Consider the following 19,905-nt stretch of genomic DNA (forward strand, 5'->3'; position numbering starts at 1 on the left):
CGATATAACAAAGATATGTCCAGCGCCAAGTGCGGTATAACGACAGGTATTTTATTGTAGGATCAGCGCATACAAACTTGCATCAGGCAGGAGCCGACGCGTTTCGGACCGTTACAGGTCCTTAGTCATGGCAACGCCATGACTAAGGACCTGTAACGGTCCGAAACGCTTCGGCTCCTGCCTGATGCAAGTTTGTATGCGCTGATCCTACAATAAAATACCTGTCGTTCTACCGCAGTTGGCGCTGGACATTTCTTTGTGATATCGTTGACCCGGTCCTAAACGCGTCGGCTCCTGCCTGATGCAAGTTTGTATCCGCTGATCCTACAATAAAATACCTGTCCTTTTACCGCACTTGGCGCTGGACATTCCTTTGTTATACTTTTCAAGTTATGTTCATTCACAAAAGTACCTGCAAATGAAATGAGAAGCTGTGTCCGTTGTGTGAAGGAGGCAGCCCTTAAGCCACATATGGCCTGGTTTCCTCATGCCAATGACAGGATTGGTGTTAGACAAAAGGATTGGTGTCAGACAGATTGGCAGAGGTTTAGGGGGATATGGAAGCAATTGTAGAACAGGAGGTGAGATTTAGGTCAGTCATAAAACATCTGCTGCTCTGTTACCCCTTTCATTCAAATTTTATGTGACTTTAACATCATGAGTAGTTCTGTTGATTCGTTGTAACGAAACCTATCAAGTTCTTCATATTAAAGCGTGCCTGTACTTTCAAAAATTTTTTATTTTTCTAAACCTTAAAATTTTTCATATTGATTGTTTTACGTCTCTCACTGCAAGTTTTGAGCTCCTGCGTGCCTCTTCTGTTGTGCACAGCTATTTCTCATTTTCTCTATTTCAAGTGGTAGGAATGGAGGAGTTTGCCAGTAGTTCTCCTGGACTTCCTCTCCCTTACTTCCTCTCCCTTACTTTTCTGGCCACAGGACAGCTAAGTCAGGGCATAGTGCACTGGACAGAACGATAGGGGCACAATGATAGGGGATAGTTTTTTCATTACACTTCTATAGACTGCATTTGGGGTAGGGAGAGGAAATTGGGTTGTTGATGCACAAAAAGCAAAAAAAATAAAAATAAATCATTACAGTAAGGAAGTAGTTATATCATAAAAGCAGCCCTGGTGTAAACAGTGAACGGTTGCTGCTGCTGATGACCAGCTAAAGGGAAAAGGGATTACATCACTGGCCCTCATTTACTATTCTAAACCCGACTTGTTTTGTCGGGTTTTTTTGACATTGTTTGCCAGTCTGCGTCACGATGCAACATTTTTTCCCGACTGACCTGATGTGGATTCTCCCAAACCCGAAAAAGGGGCGTAACCCGACATTTCTGAGCTTTCCCACGTATTTTTAAAGCTTTCCAACCCGAATTTGTTCAATTGTTGTGGATTTTTTCCCGACAACTCAGAGGAGTTGGAAACCAAGCCAAAAAGACGCACGTGCGACAAACAGGATGCGACATAATAATAAATACCAGGGGGGAAAAAGCAGTCGGGTAAGAAAGCAACATAGACTTACAACCCGATTTTCTAAGTAAATGAGCGCCACTGTGTACATACTCAACTCAGTAGGGACTTATTAGGGTTATAGGTTGAACTTGATGGACTCTGGTCTTTTTTCAACCTTATGAACTATGTTACTATAGTACGGAGACAAGATACAGTTGCCAAGAACTTTATATGCAGTAAGAGATGAGAGGGAAGCCTTGATTTACCTTTGAGATGCAACATTGACCCTCTTGGGGGAAGTGGACAATTTCAGCTTGTATGCTGATTCTCACCCTTACATATTGATATGAAATCCCTGCCCCCACTTACTGTGTTTAAAGGGGTATTCCAGGGGTATTCCAGGACAAAAAAAAAAAATTTTTTATATCAACCGGCTCCAGAAAGTTAAACAGATTTGTAAATTACTTCTATTAAAAAAATCTTAATCCTTTCAATAATTATCTTCATCCTCTCAGTACTTATGAGCTGCTGAAGTTGAGTTGTTGTTTTCTGTCTGGCAACAGTGCTCTCTGCTGACATCTCTGCTTGTCTCGGGAACTGCACAGAGTAGAAGAGGTTTGCTATGGGGATTTGCTTCTACTTTGGACAGTTCCCGAGACACGTGTCATTAGAGAGCACTTAGACAGAAAAGAACAACTCAACTTCAGCAGCTCATAAGTACTGAAAGGATGAAGATTCTGGAGCCAGTTGATATATTAAAAAAAAAAAAAAAAAAAATTTTTCCTGGATAACCCTTTAATCGAATTTTTATGTACAGAAATGTTCTAGTCTGAAAGAACAGATTGAAATAGACTTGTCCAGTGTGAAAAATATTAAGTGTCAATGTGGGGCTAAGTGCCACAGAAATTGTTCTAACCCCAGTTTCAGCTGCCAATTGTAGGGTTCAGATTCTAAAAAAGGTTTCAATAATGTATTTTCACCTAAGCTAGGTTCAAGAAAGAGTTAAGGCCCGTGCACACTACGGGCAGAGATTCCCCTTTGGCGGCAATACATTTCCAGGTGGAACATGTTCATTCTTTGGGCAGCGTTCGGAATTAAAATTCCACAGTGGGCACAAAATTTCAAATTGACGACAATGGCGATGGCGCATATCGGAGCAGTCAGAGTCCGAGTGAGCATTCTACAGTCTTAACCAAGCCTTAAAGGGACTAGCAAGGGTCAACAGAATGCAAAGTCGTGGTGTGAACAGGGCCTGACACATGGCAAAGATGTGTACATAGACTGTAAGGCCTAAGGCTGTGCGGGCAGTTTTGTAACAGCTGGGTTAGGAGGACTGTATTAGTTGCTGTCACCTGGAATATATTTCTTGCATAGCTTCATATCTTGGGGCAGCAGTTGGCCACTTATATCTGGTGATATCAGTAATGGATACCATGACATAGCTGGAAGGCACTAGGTTGGTTAGAGCCCATACACACTATGACTGCACGCGCTCCATTAATTTCTATGGAAGCACTGATGATGCCCAAGAGCTGTACTCTGGTCTTTTTGGTGCTCCCATGGAAATGAATGGAGCGAGTGCCACTGAGCGCCAGGTCCCGTCTCGGTGATCGCGGAAGGCCCCAGCAGTCGGACACCCTGTGATCAGCTATCAGTGATCAGATGGCTTCTTTCATATTGCAGAGGAAATGAAAGACCTGACCTGATTGGTTGCTATGGGCAACTGGGAAACTTTTCCTCTGGACAGGTTTTGATCAATCTCCCCTAATGGGACTACAATATGTTTTTCTCGCAGGATGTATGCAGAATTTCCACCTGGAATTTAAACAGAAAGACAAATACGGATTAATTATTCTGAGCGGAGTCGAATATTCTGTAGTATGACCATAGGCCTGAACATGTTCATTCTTTTGACGGGAATTCTGCAGGGGCTGCATTGTTGTCAATGGTGACGGTACATGTCCGCATGCTCCCAGTGTGGATGGAAGACAAAATCTCTTCCAGGTGGAGATATTATAGGGTTAAAGGGGTATTCCAGGAATAACAAAAAACAGGCCTTTTTTTTTCTTTCAAAGCCCTCTTCCCGTCTGTCTCCAGGTTGGGTGTGGTTCTGCTGCTCAGTTCCATTGAAGTGAATGGAGCCAAGTTGTAATACCACACCCAACCTGGAGACAAGGAGGGCGCTGTCTTTGAAAGAAAAACTGCCTGTTTTTTGATTCCTGGAATACCTCTTTAACTTGCCCTGACATACTTTCATATTTTTAGTTTAAATGGGCACTGTCAGAAACCACTAGGGGTCCCCATACCATCCACAACATAATCCTGTCTGGCTGCAGCATCATCTTTGTCCCAGCTGAAGCACAGGCTGAGACAAAGTCCAGTAAGTGAAGGGGGGGGGGTCTTGCACCCCTCTGTGCTCACTCCTGTCCTATAAGAGAGGGTTACAGAGCAGCCTGCAGTGATTGGAGGAAGAGACACAGCACAGTAGACTCAGGGAGGAAGTAACTGCTTGGTGAGTGAGGGTGGGCTCAGCGCTTGCCTTGGACACGCCCCTTCCTGAGCAGTGGATGTCAGAATGAGTGAGCAGCAGAATTGAGAGTTTGTGAGCCAAATACAGAAGACAGACATATAAAAGACATGTAAAGCATCTGCATGACATAGTGAGTAACATATTGAAGCATTATTGTTTTTTGTTATATGACAGGTACACTTCAAGTACATAGGGGGAGATTTATCAAAACCTGTGCAGAGGAGGAGTGGTGCAGTTGCCCACAGCAACCAATCAGATTGCCTCTTTCATTTTTTAAATGTTCTGATAAAAATGAAAAAAGCAATCTGGTTGCTATGGGCAACTGCACCACTCTTCCTTCATGGGTTTTGATAAATCTCCTCCATGATACCTATGTAATACCTTTGTGTTCTGACACTATGAAAAATCACATCGTTTTAGGCACCCAACCTCACGCTATATTGTTTCCCCCATCTATATATTGTATGTATTTAAAGGGGTATTCCAGGATTTTCTTTTATTTGACTATGCTACAGGGGTTGTAAAGTTAGTGTAGTCCATAATATAATGTCTGTAACTGTGTGTGACGGTTTTCTCACAATTCTTCTGTGATTTTCACCCCAATATTTATTTTTACCAGCATACAAAATGACTGTTGTCTCAGATTTTTCCCAGCTTGCAATGCGGCCGAGACCTGACATCACTAGCCAGCTGATGACAGGGAGCCTGTCTGCTTCAATGGGTGGAGCGATCGCTTGGTGGGAGAGAGATCAATCTGCAACTAATGCAACAGCTGTAGGCACCCTGATTGAAAACCACAGGTCTTTTGAATGGATGCAGCTCATTTATGATTCAATGGGTGGGGTGGGGGATGTGTGGGAGGGAGGAAAATGGAATTATGGGATTTGTAGTCAAAAAAAGAAAACTCAAACAGGAAATACCAGTTCACAGAAAGCTAGCTACAGTGTTATGGTAATCTCACGACATAGCCATTTAGCCCCAAGACAAGCGCAGATCCTTCCTAAGCATGTCCATTACTGTCTGCCAGGTACGCACTAAAATCACCTTATGGTGGAGAACCCCTTTAAGGTCAAATCTGGTAAAGTACGAACTGTTCACAATCTTCACGGCACGGGACTTTGTCGCACTGTGAAACCACCTGGCACCTCATCAGAGAAAGTGTCTTTTATCCCCAGGAACAGGCCTCAAGCCAAATCCTGTGTTGTGACTCTAGAAACAAAAACAATCAGTTCCTTACAGAGATACTATCAACACTTGGGAACAACAAAATGTATTTTCCCGGACTTTGTTTCCGGCTGGTCAAAAAAAAAAAAAAAAAAAAAAACATGTATTGTGCAAAAATATTTATAACCCCCCCCAAAAAAAACAAACCTGCTGTTTCTTTGTGTCTTTTGTTTTTGGATGTTTCGTAACATTTCCGTTTACTGATTTGTTCTCCTACGAAAGCAACTTCATAAGAACTTAAGGTCATTTCTTATTATGGACGACAGTTACCTTGGAGGTTGTTGATGTTTAGGCAACATTACGGCCCAGATATATCAATCCGTCCAAGATAAGATCTATCAATCCGTCCAAGATAAGATCTATCAATCCGTCCAAGATAAGATCTATCAATCCGTCCAAGATAAAATCTATCAATCCGTCCAAGATAAGATCTATCAATCCGTCCAAGATAAGATCTATCAATCCGTCCAAGATAAGATCTATCAATCCGTCCAAGATAAGATCTATCAATCCGTCCAAGATAAGATCTATCAATCCGTCCAAGATAAGATCTATCAATCCGTCCAAGATAAGATCTATCAATCCGTCCAAGATAAGATCTATCAATCCGTCCAAGATAAGATCTATCAATCCGTCCAAGATAAGATCTATCAATCCGTCCAAGATAAGCCCATAGCAACCAGTGTGATGGGTTGCTATGGCAAATCACTTCAGTTTTGTCTTTATACTAAGTATACTAAGGCTGTATGCAGAACTGACATGTGACAAATTTGCGTAGTACAGATTTTGGAGGCCTGTAGGGACACTGTGTACCGATGTACAGGTGTCACATGTATTTATAATGTTGGAGTATGTTCACACAGGACTGAGATGTTGCAGATTTTCTGCAGAGTTTGACTTTTTATTGAAATTATTGGGACAAATCCAATCCAGCAACAGCTGGAGGCACACTGTTTTGAGAACATTAGATCTATCTATCACCTCATATCTATCTATCTATCATATCTATCTATCATATCTATCTATCTCATATCTATCTCATATCTATCTCATATCTATCTCATATCTATCTATCACCTCATATCTATCTCTATCTATCTCTATGTATCTGTCTTATATCTATCTATCTATCTATCTCATATCTATCTATCTCTCTATTTATCTCATCTCCTATCTATCTCCTATCTATCTATCTATCTATCTCATATCTATCTATCTCATATCTATCTATCTATCTATCTATCTATCTATCTCATATCTATCTATCTATCTCATATCTATCTATCTCCTATCTATCTATCTATCTCATATCTATCTATCTCATATCTATCTATCTATCTCATATCTATCTATCTCATATCTATCTATCTCATATCTATCTATCTATCTCATATCTATCTATCTCATATCTATCTATCTATCTATCTATCTCATATCTATCTATCTATCTCATATCTATCTATCTCCTATCTATCTATCTATCTCATATCTATCTATCTCATATCTATCTATCTATCTCATATCTATCTATCTATCTCATATCTATCTATCTCATATCTATCTATCTATCTCATATCTATCTATCTCATATCTATCTATCTATCTATCTATCTCATATCTATCTATCTATCTCAAATCTACCTCTCATATCTATCTATCTATCTATCTCATATCTATCTATCTCATATCTATCTATCTATCTATCTAGTTAAAGTATGACGGCAGCACACCAAAGTAGTGAATCAATAAAGTGTTACTTTATTCCAGGGATATAGAGACAACGTTTCAGCGGTCTCTCACCGCCATTTTCAAGTGAGAGACCGCTGAAACGTTGTCTCTATATCCCTGGAATAAAGTAACACTTTATTGATTCACTACTTTGGTGTGCTGCCGTCATACTTTAACTATCAAGAGGAACCAGAGCACCGAGGTTCAACTGTGCCTGCACCCACCTCACCCAAAACTGGATGTGCTGCTTTATATGGACTGTATATCTATCTATCTATCTAGATATCTTCACTCTTATGATCGGTGGGGGTCCCAGAGGTTGAAGCACCACTAATCATAAAGTGAAAGTATATTCTAGCGCCATCACATTATAAGATAGCAATAAACTTAAACTCATTAAACCTTATTATTGATATATCTGCATTACAACTATTGGAATACACATATTTAGTATCCCTGGAGTGCACAAGAAGGGTCCTTATATACAGGCAGACTCTTGACCAATACAAGTGCTGATATAGCAGAATGGAGACTTTTAGATAACTCAATGAGTGTGTAACCCGGGCCCCATTACCAGTCGCTGGATTGTTCCTTTGGCCCTACACTTGTGGGCTGGACATCTCCTGTTTACACCCGGTGCAGCCAACCACACGCCCAGCATCAGCCAACAAAGGAGCAACTGCTCGATTATCAGCTGATCACTCCATCTTTTACCCAGGGCAACATTGGCCTGTGTCTGGTTATCACCCTGTGTAAACGTCACTTTAGTCTATGGCAGAATGTCTGTGCGGAATTCTGCAGGAATCTGCTGCAGATTTCAGTGGGATTCTGTTGCACTGTTCACATGGTGGAAATCTTATTTCCAGCACCCACAAAAAGAGTAGACTTGTCCTAATGCCCGCCGGATTATTCAAATGTGTTTTCCGTGCGGGCAATACGCACATTTTGTGAACATGGCCTAAGGCTCCACAGTGACCTTTGGTTGCCCAGAGGTTCCAAGGAATGTGGCAGCGCAGCCTCAATGTTTTCTAAGAGGGGAAGAAGGAGTAGGTGCCTTCCTATGGTCAAAGTCCTGTGATATTTCTTCCTTAGGGAAACCACTTGGCTAATGCTGTTTTTTACCATCACTTGTCACTATCAGGGTCTATTATTAAAGAAATCATGATTTGTGTTCTGTAAAAGAAATTCTTATTTCCAGCTAGTCAACAATGCAGCACATTAAAGGGGTACTCCGGCCCCAAGACATCTTATCCCCTATCCAAAGGATAGGAGATAAGATGTCTGATCGCGGGGGTCCCGCCACTGGGGCACTGCACTGTACTCGGCCCTGTAAGCACTGCAGGAAGCGCTGGGACGGAGTATTGTGATGTCAAGCCCCGCCCCCTCAATGCAAGTCTATGGCAGGGGGCGTCATGGCCCCCTCCCATAGACTTGCATTGAGGGGGCAGGGTGTGACATCACGAGGGGGCGGAGTCATGTTGTTACAAAACTCCAACCCTGTAGTCGTGACCCCATGGAGCGAATATCGCTCTGTGCAGCTGCCACAGGTGGGTGTCTACATGAGAGATCGCAGGGGTCCCCAGCGATCAGACATCTTATCCCCTATGCTTTGGATAGGGGATAAGATGTCTTGGAGACGGCGTACCACTTTAAAGGGGTACTCCGGTGAAAAACTTTTTTTTTTTTTTTTTTTATCAACTGATGCCAGAAAGTTAAACAGATTTGTAAATTACTTCTATTAAAAAAATCTTAATCCTTCCTGTACTTATTAGCTGCTGAATACTACATCGGGAATTCTTTTCTTTTTGAAACGCAAAGCTCTCTTCTGACATCACGACCACAGTGCTCTCTGCTGACATCTCTGTCCATTTTAGGAACTGTCCAGAACAGCATATGTTTGCTATGGGGATTTTCTTTTACTCTGGACAGTTCCTAAAATGGACAGAGCTGTCAGCAGAGAGCACTGTGCTCGTGATGTCAGCAGAGAGCTCTGTGTTCCAAAAAGAAAAGAATTTCCTCTGTAGTATTCAGCAGCTAATAAGTACAGGAAGGATTAAGATTTTTTAATAGAAGTAATTTACAAATCTGTATAACTTTCTGGCACCAGTTGATTTAAAAAAAAAATTTTTTTTTCCAGTGCAGTACCCCTTTAAAGCAAGTCTACATCTAAACAGCTGAGGAGAAAACCCCAAATTTACATTTCGCAGTGGCTGAGTCAATGTTCTGACTGTAACCCAGTAGAGATGCCGAAAAAATTAGATTCTCAAAGGAAGGCAATCTAAAGTTTAGAGATTGGTATCAAATTATAGAAAGTGTTTGGATGCAATGACATCCCCATTGTCTTCTTCTAGTGAAAGTCATCATCTTGTTTTTGGCTCCGTTACTGGTCTACACCAGGATACCGACAAAAAGATACTGTAAGTGTACTTACGGCTACTACAAATACCTACTTTACTGGCCCCACTCTAGTCTATGGTGATGTTAAAAGTCAAGAGCATAAACAAATAATTAGTTTGAACATAGTCACTAGTAGATATACTAGTATGATAGATATAAGTAAATGGGAGCACCATGGTTTACATCCTGACGTATATTGGCGATATAGAGCACTAATGAGATGTCAATAGGACATGGTGCAGTTCCACAAATGGTAGCCCCCTGTTACTTTTGGCCCCTTAAAAAGTTTTTTTTTGTGTAAATTACTTCTATTAAAAAATCATAATCCTTCCAGTATGTATCAGCTGCTGTATGATCCACAGGAAGTTCTTTTCTTTTTGAATTTCCTTTCTGTCACGACCACAGCGCTCTCTGCCGACACCTCTGTCCATTTTAGGAACTGTCCAGAGTAGGAGCAAATCCCCATAGAAAACCTCTCCTGCTCTGGACAGTTCCTAAAATGGACAGAGGTGTCAGCAGAGAGCACTGTGGTCAGCCTGGAAAGAAATTCTAAAAGAAAAGAACTTCCTGTGGATCATAACAGCAGCTGATTAGTACTGGAAGGATTAAGATTCTTTTAATAGAAGGGATTTACAAATCTGTTTAAAGGGGTTATCCAGGAAAAAACTTTTTTTTATATATATATATATATATATATATATATATATATATATATATATTAGGGATGTAAGAAAAAATCGATTCTCGCGATAATCGCGATTTTTTCATTTGCCGATACAGAATCGATTCAAAATATTTTTGAATCGATTCTTTTAGGGATGTGGAATTTTTATCTGCGGACGCCTGGAACAGCATGTCCTGGGCATCAGGAGATAAAAGTTCCACATTTGTGGAGCCGGGCAGGCCGGATCTGACACGGCGTCGCTCTGGGTGTATGGAGCGGGCTCCGACTCGTGCCCACTCCGTACTACGCGACCCCCAGCTGATTTCAGTAGCCGGGGGCCGCCGCTAATAGCCAGCATGCGGCAATCGCCGCGGCTGGCTATTAAAGGAGTATCCGGTGCGCACTTTTCTCATTTTATCCTATCCGGGCTGCAAAATAAAATAAAACGCACTTTCTCTTACCTGCCAACGAGCCCCCGGAGCTCCGGTACAGGTGTTCGGTCCCCGGGCTGTATTCTTCTTACTTCCTGTTAGCCCGGCACGTCACACGGAGCTTCAGCCTATCACTGGCCGCAGCAATGTCCCGCCTCCGCTGGTGATAGGCTGAAGCTCCATGTGACGTGCCGGACTAACAGGAAGTAAGAAGAATACAGCCCGGGGACCGAACACCTGTACCGGAGCTCCGGGGGCTCGTTGGCAGGTAAGATAAAGTGCGTTTTATTTTATTTTGCAGCCCGGACGGGATAACATGAGAAAAGTGAGCACCGGAGTACTAGATCGCCGCTGTCAAAGCTGACAGCGGCGTCTATTGGGATCTATGAATGCTCCCAGGTGGGTGATGTATCGGGATATATCGCGATGTATCGTCACCTAGACGGTATCGCGATATATCGGGATATATCGAATCGCCACACTGGTATCGCGATTCGAATCGAATCGCCAAATTCTTGGCGATTCACACCCCTAATATATATATATATATATATATATATATATATATATATATATATTGACTGGCTCCAGAAAGATAAACAAATTTGTAAATTACATCTATTAAAAAATCTTAATTCTTTCAGTACTTATGAGCTTCTGAAGTTAAGGTTGTTCTTTTCTGTCTAAGTGCTCTCTGATGACACCTGTCTCGGGAACCGCCCAGTTTAGAAGCAAATCCCCATAGCAAACCTCTTCTGAACTGGGAGGTTCCCGAGACACGTGTCATCAGAGAGCACGTAGACAGAAAAGAACAACCTTAACTTCAGAAGCTCATAAGTACTGAAAGGATTAAGATTTTTTTAATAGAAGTAATTTACAAATCTGTTTAACTTTCTGGAGCCAGTTGATATATATAAAAAAAAGTTTTTTCCTGGATAACCCCTTTAACTTTCTGGCACCAGTTGATTTAAAAAAATTATGTTTTCCAGTGGAGTACCCCTTTAACTATACCCCTGGATATATCCATGTGCTCACATGACCTGGATCTAGCCATAAGAGCCTCTCTGTCCTTCATTTGCAGACATGAGGGAATCTTCATACCCATGTGTTGACAGCCAATTTCACGGTCTATCTAGGCCTTCAAGGCTATGTCACGCATTAGAGCGTTTCTCCTCTTCGAGGCCCTTTGTTGTTGGTGGAGCGTGAAGACATAACATTGGTAAAACATTTTTTTTTTTTGTCAAACTAAACAATACTGTGCGGCGGGGTCTGAAAGACAAATCTATTTTTCAGGAAAGCTTATAAAACATTTACTATTACATGAAAGAAACATAAGGTAATCCGATTACATAAAACACGACACATCTATTTACAATGCCCACAAGGCTGCGGAAGTCACAAACCTGTCATAAGCGTAGAGGAAACATGTCCCGAAGGTAGTTTGGACACTCCATCCTCGGCTTTATGAACAGCTAAGCAGAAATAAACAGTGGTTCACACTTGTTTTAGGAATTGCATTAAAAGTTCCAAATGCATGGACGTTACAAGGATAGCAGGAGTAACATCGACTATCCCAGCAGCTGAGAAGCGCACCTAGTCTGGGTAAGGTGCCATTGCTAAAGATGAAGGGAAAGTGACTAGGACCATGGACAATTGATTGTAGACTGGGCTGTAAGACTAAGGCTATGTTCACAGAATTTCTGCATGGAATTCCGCACAAAAATTCTGCATGAATTTATAGCCAATACACTTCAATGGGATTCCACTGTCCCATTCACATAGCAGAATTTCTGCTGCAGGAATTCCATTAAAGGAGTACTCCGGGATGGGAAAATTGTCCTCCATACTGCCGGCAGTAAAAAAAAAAATAAAGAGGTACATACCTTCCGTCATACTGCACTCAGCCAATCACCAGCGGGAGCGAAGTCCCGACTCGGCCAGCGATAGGCTGAGCGGCAGAGTGATGTTTTCGGCCCCGGCAGTTGCCGGTGGTCGGTGAGTCATACTGCACTCAGCCAATCACCAGCCGCAGCGAAGTCCCAACTCAGCCGGCAATAGGCTGAGCGGCAGGGGGACGTTTTCGGCCCCGGCGGTTGCCGGTGGTCGGTGATTCATATTGCACTCTGCCAATCGCCAGCCGCAACGAAGTCCCGACTTGGCCGGCGATAGGCTGAGCGGCAGGGTGACGTTTTCGGCCCCGGTGGGGCCGAAAACGTTGCACTGCCGCTCAGCCTATCGCTGGCCGAGTCGGGACTTTGCTGCAGCCGGTGATTGGCTGAGTGCAGTATGACTCACCGACCACCGGCAACCAGGAAGAGGATCTCGGCGGACACCGGAGTGGGTTACCGGAGGGAGGCACTGGGGGAGCGAAGGAAGATATGTATCTCTTTATTTTTTTTACTGCCGGCAGTATGGAGGACAATTTTCCCATCCCGGAGTACTCCTTTAAAGTGAATAGGCAATTTTTCTGCGGAATTTACTGCAGAGTTCTGTTCAGAAATTCTGCTATGTGAACGTAGCCTAAAGGTGGACAACTAGATCCGATAGAAGTACGATGTTGTTTGAAGTAGGATGTTGTCCCGATAGAAGTAGGATGTTGTCCTGGTTGAACTTGATGGACATATGTCTTTTTTCGACCGTACTAACTATGTAACTATGTAACCGGTAAACCAATGATCTTCTGGTGAATGTTGGTTTCACTGATAAAGCCATTTAAGAGAGTCCATTTTAGTCCTTGGTGGCCATTCTAGTGATTTCAACTGGGCGAAGGGTGGAAGATCTTTCTTGGAACATTCTTGAAACGTTCTTTCAAGGAAAGATTGTTTGTGAATGAAAGATCTTTCCTAAATTCAATGAGAATCAGAAATCAGATGAGAATTTAAGACATGGTCAACTTCTTTCTAGACGATGATGCTTCATCAATGTTTCCTCCGTTACCGGATGAATGTTCATTATGGGTCGGATCATCCCTTGTCATCAATTTTAGCCAAATGGCTATGGCCACCCAAAGGGATATTCTCATCTGGACGGCTGAAAGTGAACTTCTTGGACATTCTGTCCTCTCCGGAGAGATTCCTGAATGAGGACCCCCCGGCCCATGACTACAGATGTCCCTAATTTATTTAAAAACTTGTTTATTTGCCAGATGACCCACCCGAGTCTTGGTTGTAGAAGAGTTCTTATTTGGGGTAATTACTATGTATACCACTCCACACCCACAAGGTCTTTCTTTATAGACTATAAATAGGAACCACGAGTAAAAGCCGGCATTACGTAGGGCGTATATTGTGTAACTATAAGGAGTGGGTTATATCGAGCCATTGTAAGTAGCTCATATGGATCACATTGGCCACACATGCTTTATACGTATAATGACAGGGACCGAGGTGGCTGATGTTACATTGTAGTTACGTATGATGTGGTGTATGAGCTCTTAACTTAGATTTGGAAAGGGTTTTTATGCTTGTTAACTTTTCACATTCTCATCTGCAGACAGTTATCAAAGACATTTAGATATGTCGTAATGCCTATTGTGCAAGTTTCAGGTTTTGTTTTTCTTAGGATCAGGTCACAAGATGCGAACATCTGTTATTGTCAGTGGTATACTGCAAATAATCTTACCACATCTGCTGAATTACAGTACTGGGAATGAGGGGCCCCTGTGACGGAGCTCTACGCAAGGATGGCATGTCAGGGCAAACCTTCCCTAACAAGCAACAGGGGTGGATCTGCTGTGCGACCCAACTGGTTTGACTTTGGGGCAGAGTACCCTTGTTCACCCATTATCCCACTCCAGAATATGGAACCTGGACTTAGCTGCTATAGAGTCTTAGGCTGTTTTCTATGAATGATCCCAGTGTGGGTAGTGGCTGTCCCATCAGGCCAGAAAACACAAGTGCATAGCACTAAAGGGTCAGACTTAGCTGCCAAAGGTACTAGGTTTTCCCAGTTTGGGTCATAGCTGGCCCATCAGGCCAGAAAACACCAGTGCATGGCACTTAAGGGTCAGTCAAAGGCGGGTCTAGGGACATGCATAGGTGGTGGGCAGGCAGCCTTCAACATAGTCAGGAACAGGCAGGTCAGGTTCAGGGTTAACAATCCAGGTCAAGCACATGAGATGATACAGTACACAGGGGTCAGGTAGAGGCAGAGTCAATAGATCAGGCATGGGTCAAACACAGGAATCAGCTTTTCAAAACACTTTCGCTTTGGTAGACCACAACGTTACTGCAGCACAGGTCAGTGGATGGAGCAGCCCAAAATAGGTAGTGGAGGGCCATGGTGACAGATAAGACATGCATTCTGGTCTTTTAGGTTGCAGAGACAGCACACATACACAGTGCACCCTATGGGCCAGAACAGGAACCACAGCAGGTAGAGAGGCAGCATTGCAGAGTGACAGAGCTTCGTATGGAAAGGAGTGACAGTATCCCGCTAGACCATACTTTTGGAAATAAACCAAACATTGTCATTAGTAGGCTATGGGCCCACCACGATTATGCTGCAGTAACATACGTCAGCTTATTTTTTTGGGTAATATCCCGATGTATATATCTGTTGTATCAGCAAAGCATGATGTAAATAGAATACTTACTATGTGAGTAGGGCCTGCTGACTATACATAAAACACCCGTTCCCCATGATAACAGCCATAAAATGGAAAACAAAAATGGCACATCTGAAAATGACCTGATGGTCTGGCCGTTTCTACAGACTTTTGTTTTAGGCATTTACACATGGTGGTTACTTCATGCAGCGCCTTCAGATTTCTTGTGTATAGTTAAAATGTTTCTTTGTCATTTAGATTTCAGGTTGTAAGGAATCATGGCAGTATCTTTGTACCTCCTTTTACTTGTCCTACCATTCGTATTGTCAAAGTCATCTACAAACCCAGGCTGCAGAATACGGATCACTTCTAAAGGTCTACAGTTTGGTAAGTAGAAGTCAAAGTGCACCGTATTAGTCACTGTGTCTGCAGACTTAAAGGGGTACTCCGGTGGGAAACTTGTATCTGTAAATTACTTCTATTTAAAAATATTAACCCTTCCAGTACTTATTAGCAGCTGTATACTACAGAGGAAATTCTTTTTCTTTTTTAATTTCTTTTTTTTTTGTCTTGTCCACAGTGCTCTCTGCTGATGCCCGTATCAGGAACTGTCCAGAGCAGGAGAAAATCCCCATAGCAAACTTATGCTGCTCTGGACAGTTCCTGACACAGACAGAGGTGTCAATAGAGAGCACTGTGGACAACACAAAAAAGAAATTCAAAAAGCAAAGAATTTCCTCTGTAGCATACATGTGCTAATAAGTACTGGAAGGATAAAGATTTTTTTATATAAGTAATTTACAAATCTGTTTAGCTTTCTGGCACCAGGTCATTTAAAAAAAAAAAAAAGTACCCCCTTTGAGCGACTAGAAATTGTTTCGGCTAGACAACTGTACAGAGTATCTCCACGACTGCAGGATGACCTTGGTATGCAATGCTTAGTAGCTACAAAAAGTATTTTTTATGACAACTGATGAACTGGGAGAGAGAAATGCTAACTATGTTAGGCTGGGTTCACACTACGTTTTTGCCATACTGTTTTAAATCAGTTTTTCTAAAGAAAACCATATGGCAAAAAACACGGATGGAACTGTATGGGAAAAAGTAAACCGTAAGCGTTTTTAAACCGTATACTGTTTTTAAAAGTGCATACAGTTCCGTCCGTTTTTATAAAAAAAAAAAAAAAAAAACAGATGTTTTTGAAAATGTTATCCATTTTTAATGGGAGGGGTGTTGGTTGGAGAATTTAGGATGCATATGCGCATGTGCAAAGTAAAAACCGTATACGGTTTCCCGTATGGAACCGTATACATGTGCGTTTCCCATTGACATCCATGTTAAAAAAAAAAGCGTATGCGGTTGCAGTGTGGTTTTTAAACCCAAGTCAAAACTGTGGTTGACCACGATTTTGTCTCCGGTTTAAAAACCGTACTGCAACCGCATAAGTTATTTTTAACATGGACGTCGATGGGAAACGCACATGTATACGGTTCAATACAGGAAACCATATACGGTTTTTAATTTAGGATGCAAATGCGCACGTGCAAAGTCCCCACCTAACACCCCTCCCATTAAAAATGGACAACATTTTCAAAAAACATATATATATATATATATATTTTTTTTTTTAATAAAAATCGACGGAACTGTATGCACTTTTAAAAACCGTATACGGTTTAAAAACGCTTACGGTTTACTTTTTTCCATACGGTTCCATCCGTTCTTTTTGCCATACGGTTTTCTTTAGAAAAACTGATTGAAGACAGTATGGCAAAAACGTAGTGTGAACCCCACAGATAACATGCAGTGCATCACAGCTTGGGAGGTTCTAGTATGTTATTGGCTGATCAAAGTATATGGTAAGTATGTGTATTGGCACCGTAAGCAAAGAGTATTTATGTTCAGTATATATGAAACACTAATGAGTCTTGTACTGTATGTGGACTAAATAGACAATTCTTTCAATTAGTGAAACATGAGGGACTGAAGTTTGTGGAACAGGAGCTGGAGAACATCACAATTCCAGATCTGAATGGAAGCGAGGGGAGATTCACCTACAGTATAAACAAGTGAGTACTCCTAGTGTCCATTCTGAACTGTGTATAATGTTGTATTTAGTAGATGTCAGTGGATCAGTTCTGATGAATACATAGATGTGTGGCGCTACCTAGAGTTTACTTGTCTGTTCCAATCCTAAACATTTTCCAACTACTGTTTGACTGATCTTTATTGCTTCATCTATGTCCCAGTTGCTGTAGGACATCCTAATACATATATAATGTTATACATACCTCCAGGCCTTCTTTTATGCCATTATTTTACCTTTACATACATGATCTTTGGTGCTTTATAAATTGTAAATTGCAAAAAGGTACCGTTAAAATTAGAAAACCATTAAATTTTTAGACCAACTGTCAGGTTTTAGGTTTTGGCTGCCAGTAGAGATGAGCGGAGTTACAGTACTTCTATTCGGCACGAACCTCGCGGCTCGGCGGTTGCTGGCTTTTATCCTGCATAAATTAGTTCAGCTCTCAGGTGCTCCGGTGGCTGGAGACTCTTTCCTAGGACTGTATCCACCTTTTCCAGCCACCGGAGCACCTGAAAGCTGAACTAATTTATGCAGGATAATGTCAGCAACCGGCGAGCCGCGAGGTTCGTGCCGAATCAAAGTACTGTAACTCCACTAATCTCTAGCTGTCAGTATTGGTTTTCCTGAACAGGTATAGTTGGTTACAATCGTGCCGGATTTAATAGGTTTTGGGTCACATCGAGGACTGTTTTCTTGGGATTCTATAGGTTTCGGATCTCATCAAGGATTATTTTCTTGGTTACAGTAGTGCAGGATTCTATAGGTTTTGGATCTCATTAAGGATTGTTTTCTTGGTTACAGTAATGCAGGATTCTATAGGTTTTGGATCTCATTAAGGATTGTTTTCTTGGTTACACTAGTGCAGGATTCTATAGGTTTTGTGGTCACATCGAGCACTGTTTTCTTGGTTACAATAGTGCAGGATTCTATAGGTTTTTGGTCTCATTGACTGTTTTCTTGGTTACAGTAGTGCAGGATTCTATAGGTTTTGGGGTCACATCCAGGACTGTTTTCTTGGTTACAGTAGTGCAGGATTCTATAGGTTTTGGATCTCATTAAGGATTGTTTTCTTGGTTACAGTAGTGCAGGATTCTATAGGTTTTGGGGTCACATCGAGCACTGTTTTCTTGGTTACAATAGTACGGGATTCTATAGGTTTTGGGGTCACATCCAGGACTGTTTTCTTTGTTGCAGTAGTGCAGGATTCTATAGGTTTTGGGTCTCATTGACTGTTTTCTTGGTTGCAGTAGTGCAGGAATCTATAGGTTTTGGGTCTCAATGACTGTTTTCTTGGTTACAGTAGTGCAGGAATCTATAGGTTTTGGGTCTCAATGACTGTTTTCTTGGTTACAATAGTGCAGGATTCTATAGGTTTTGTGTCTCATTGACTGTTTTCTTGGTTACAATAGTACGGGATTCTATAGGTTTTGGGGTCACATCCAGGACTGTTTTCTTGGTTACAGTAGTGCAGGATTCTATAGGTTTTGGGGTCACATCGAGGACTGTTTTCTTGGTTACAGTAGTGCAGGATTCTATAGGTTTTGGGTCTCATCAAGGATTGTTTTCTTGGTTACAGTAGTGCAGGATTCTATAGGTTTTGGGGTCACATCGGGGACTGTTTTCTTGGTTACAGTAGTGCAGGATTCTATAGGTTTTGGGGTCACATCGGGGACTGTTTTCTTGGTTAAAATAGTACGGGATTCTATAGGTTTTGGGTCTCATTAAGTACTGTTTTCTTGGTTACAGTAGTGCAGGATTCTATAGGTTTTGGGTCACATCGAGGACTGTTTTCTTGGTTACAGTAGTGCAGGATTCTATAGGTTTTGGGGTCACATCGAGGACTGTTTTCTTGGTTACAGTAGTGCAGGATTCTATAGGTTTTGGGGTCACATCGGGGACTGTTTTCTTGGTTAAAATAGTACGGGATTCTATAGGTTTTGGGTCTCATTAAGGACTGTTTTCTTGGTTACAGTAGTGCAGGATTCTATAGGTTTTGGGGTCACATCGAGGACTGTTTTCTTGGTTACAATAGTACGGGATTCTATAGGTTTTGGGTCTCATTGACTGTTTTCTTGGTTACAGTAGTGCAGGATTCTATAGGTTTTGTGGTCACATCGAGCACTGTTTTCTTGGTTACAATAGTACGGGATTCTATAGGTTTTGGGTCTCATTGACTGTTTTCTTGGTTACACTAGTGCAGGATTCTATAGGTTTTGGGTCTCATTGACTGTTTTCTTGGTTACACTAGTGCAGGATTCTATAGGTTTTGGGTCACATCGAAGACTGTTTTCTTGGTTACAATAGTGCAGGATTCTATAGGTTTTGGGTCTCATCGAGGACTGTTTTCTTGGTTACAATAGTGCAGGATTCTGTAGGTTTTGGGTCTCATTGACTGTTTTCTTGTTCCTTTCTCGCCTGTGCAGTGTCCGTGTCACACACCTTCAGCTGTCCCAGTCCGAGTTGTGGTTTCAGCCAAATAAACAACTGGTGTTAGACATTAATAATGCGTCTATCAGCCTCAATTTCCAGAGGAAACTTCTCTACTGGCTCTTGTGAGTATAATCCTCATATTTGTGTCTAACCTATATTACATTTTTTTTTCTTCGTAAGAAACAGCAACCGGTTCTTTAGTTTCACTTTTCCTAATTCAACCCTCACGGCAACGCAACACCAGATCCATCAACTTTAGTTATAAGTGCAATTCTTTCAACTCATTAACAAATTCCTCATCATCTTGGAACTGAGAAAGGACCTTGTTCAGTCAGAGTTCCCATGGTGTGCGATCGCTAGCTTTGTATGGATACCAGCTTTTAGCTTCGCTTTGCCATGGTTGCCCC

At 41.9% G+C, this 19,905-nt stretch overlaps 1 protein-coding gene across 2 annotated transcripts in view; it reads left to right on the top strand.

Annotated features, from left to right (window-relative positions):
- PLTP (phospholipid transfer protein) overlaps positions 1-19,905 on the top strand; it is an 81,807-nt gene that overhangs the window by 45,137 nt on the left and 16,765 nt on the right. For both annotated transcript variants that reach the window (XM_056549999.1, XM_056549998.1), the window contains 3 exons: positions 15,238-15,366; positions 16,949-17,048; positions 19,492-19,620. In XM_056549999.1, the coding sequence (XP_056405974.1) occupies positions 15,258-15,366; positions 16,949-17,048; positions 19,492-19,620 (338 nt within the window). In that variant the 5' untranslated portion in view covers positions 15,238-15,257. The remainder of the gene's footprint in view (positions 1-15,237; positions 15,367-16,948; positions 17,049-19,491; positions 19,621-19,905) is intronic.

The sequence above is a fragment of the Hyla sarda genome, chromosome 13 (assembly GCF_029499605.1).
Source record: "Hyla sarda isolate aHylSar1 chromosome 13, aHylSar1.hap1, whole genome shotgun sequence".
NCBI lineage: Eukaryota > Metazoa > Chordata > Amphibia > Anura > Hylidae > Hyla > Hyla sarda.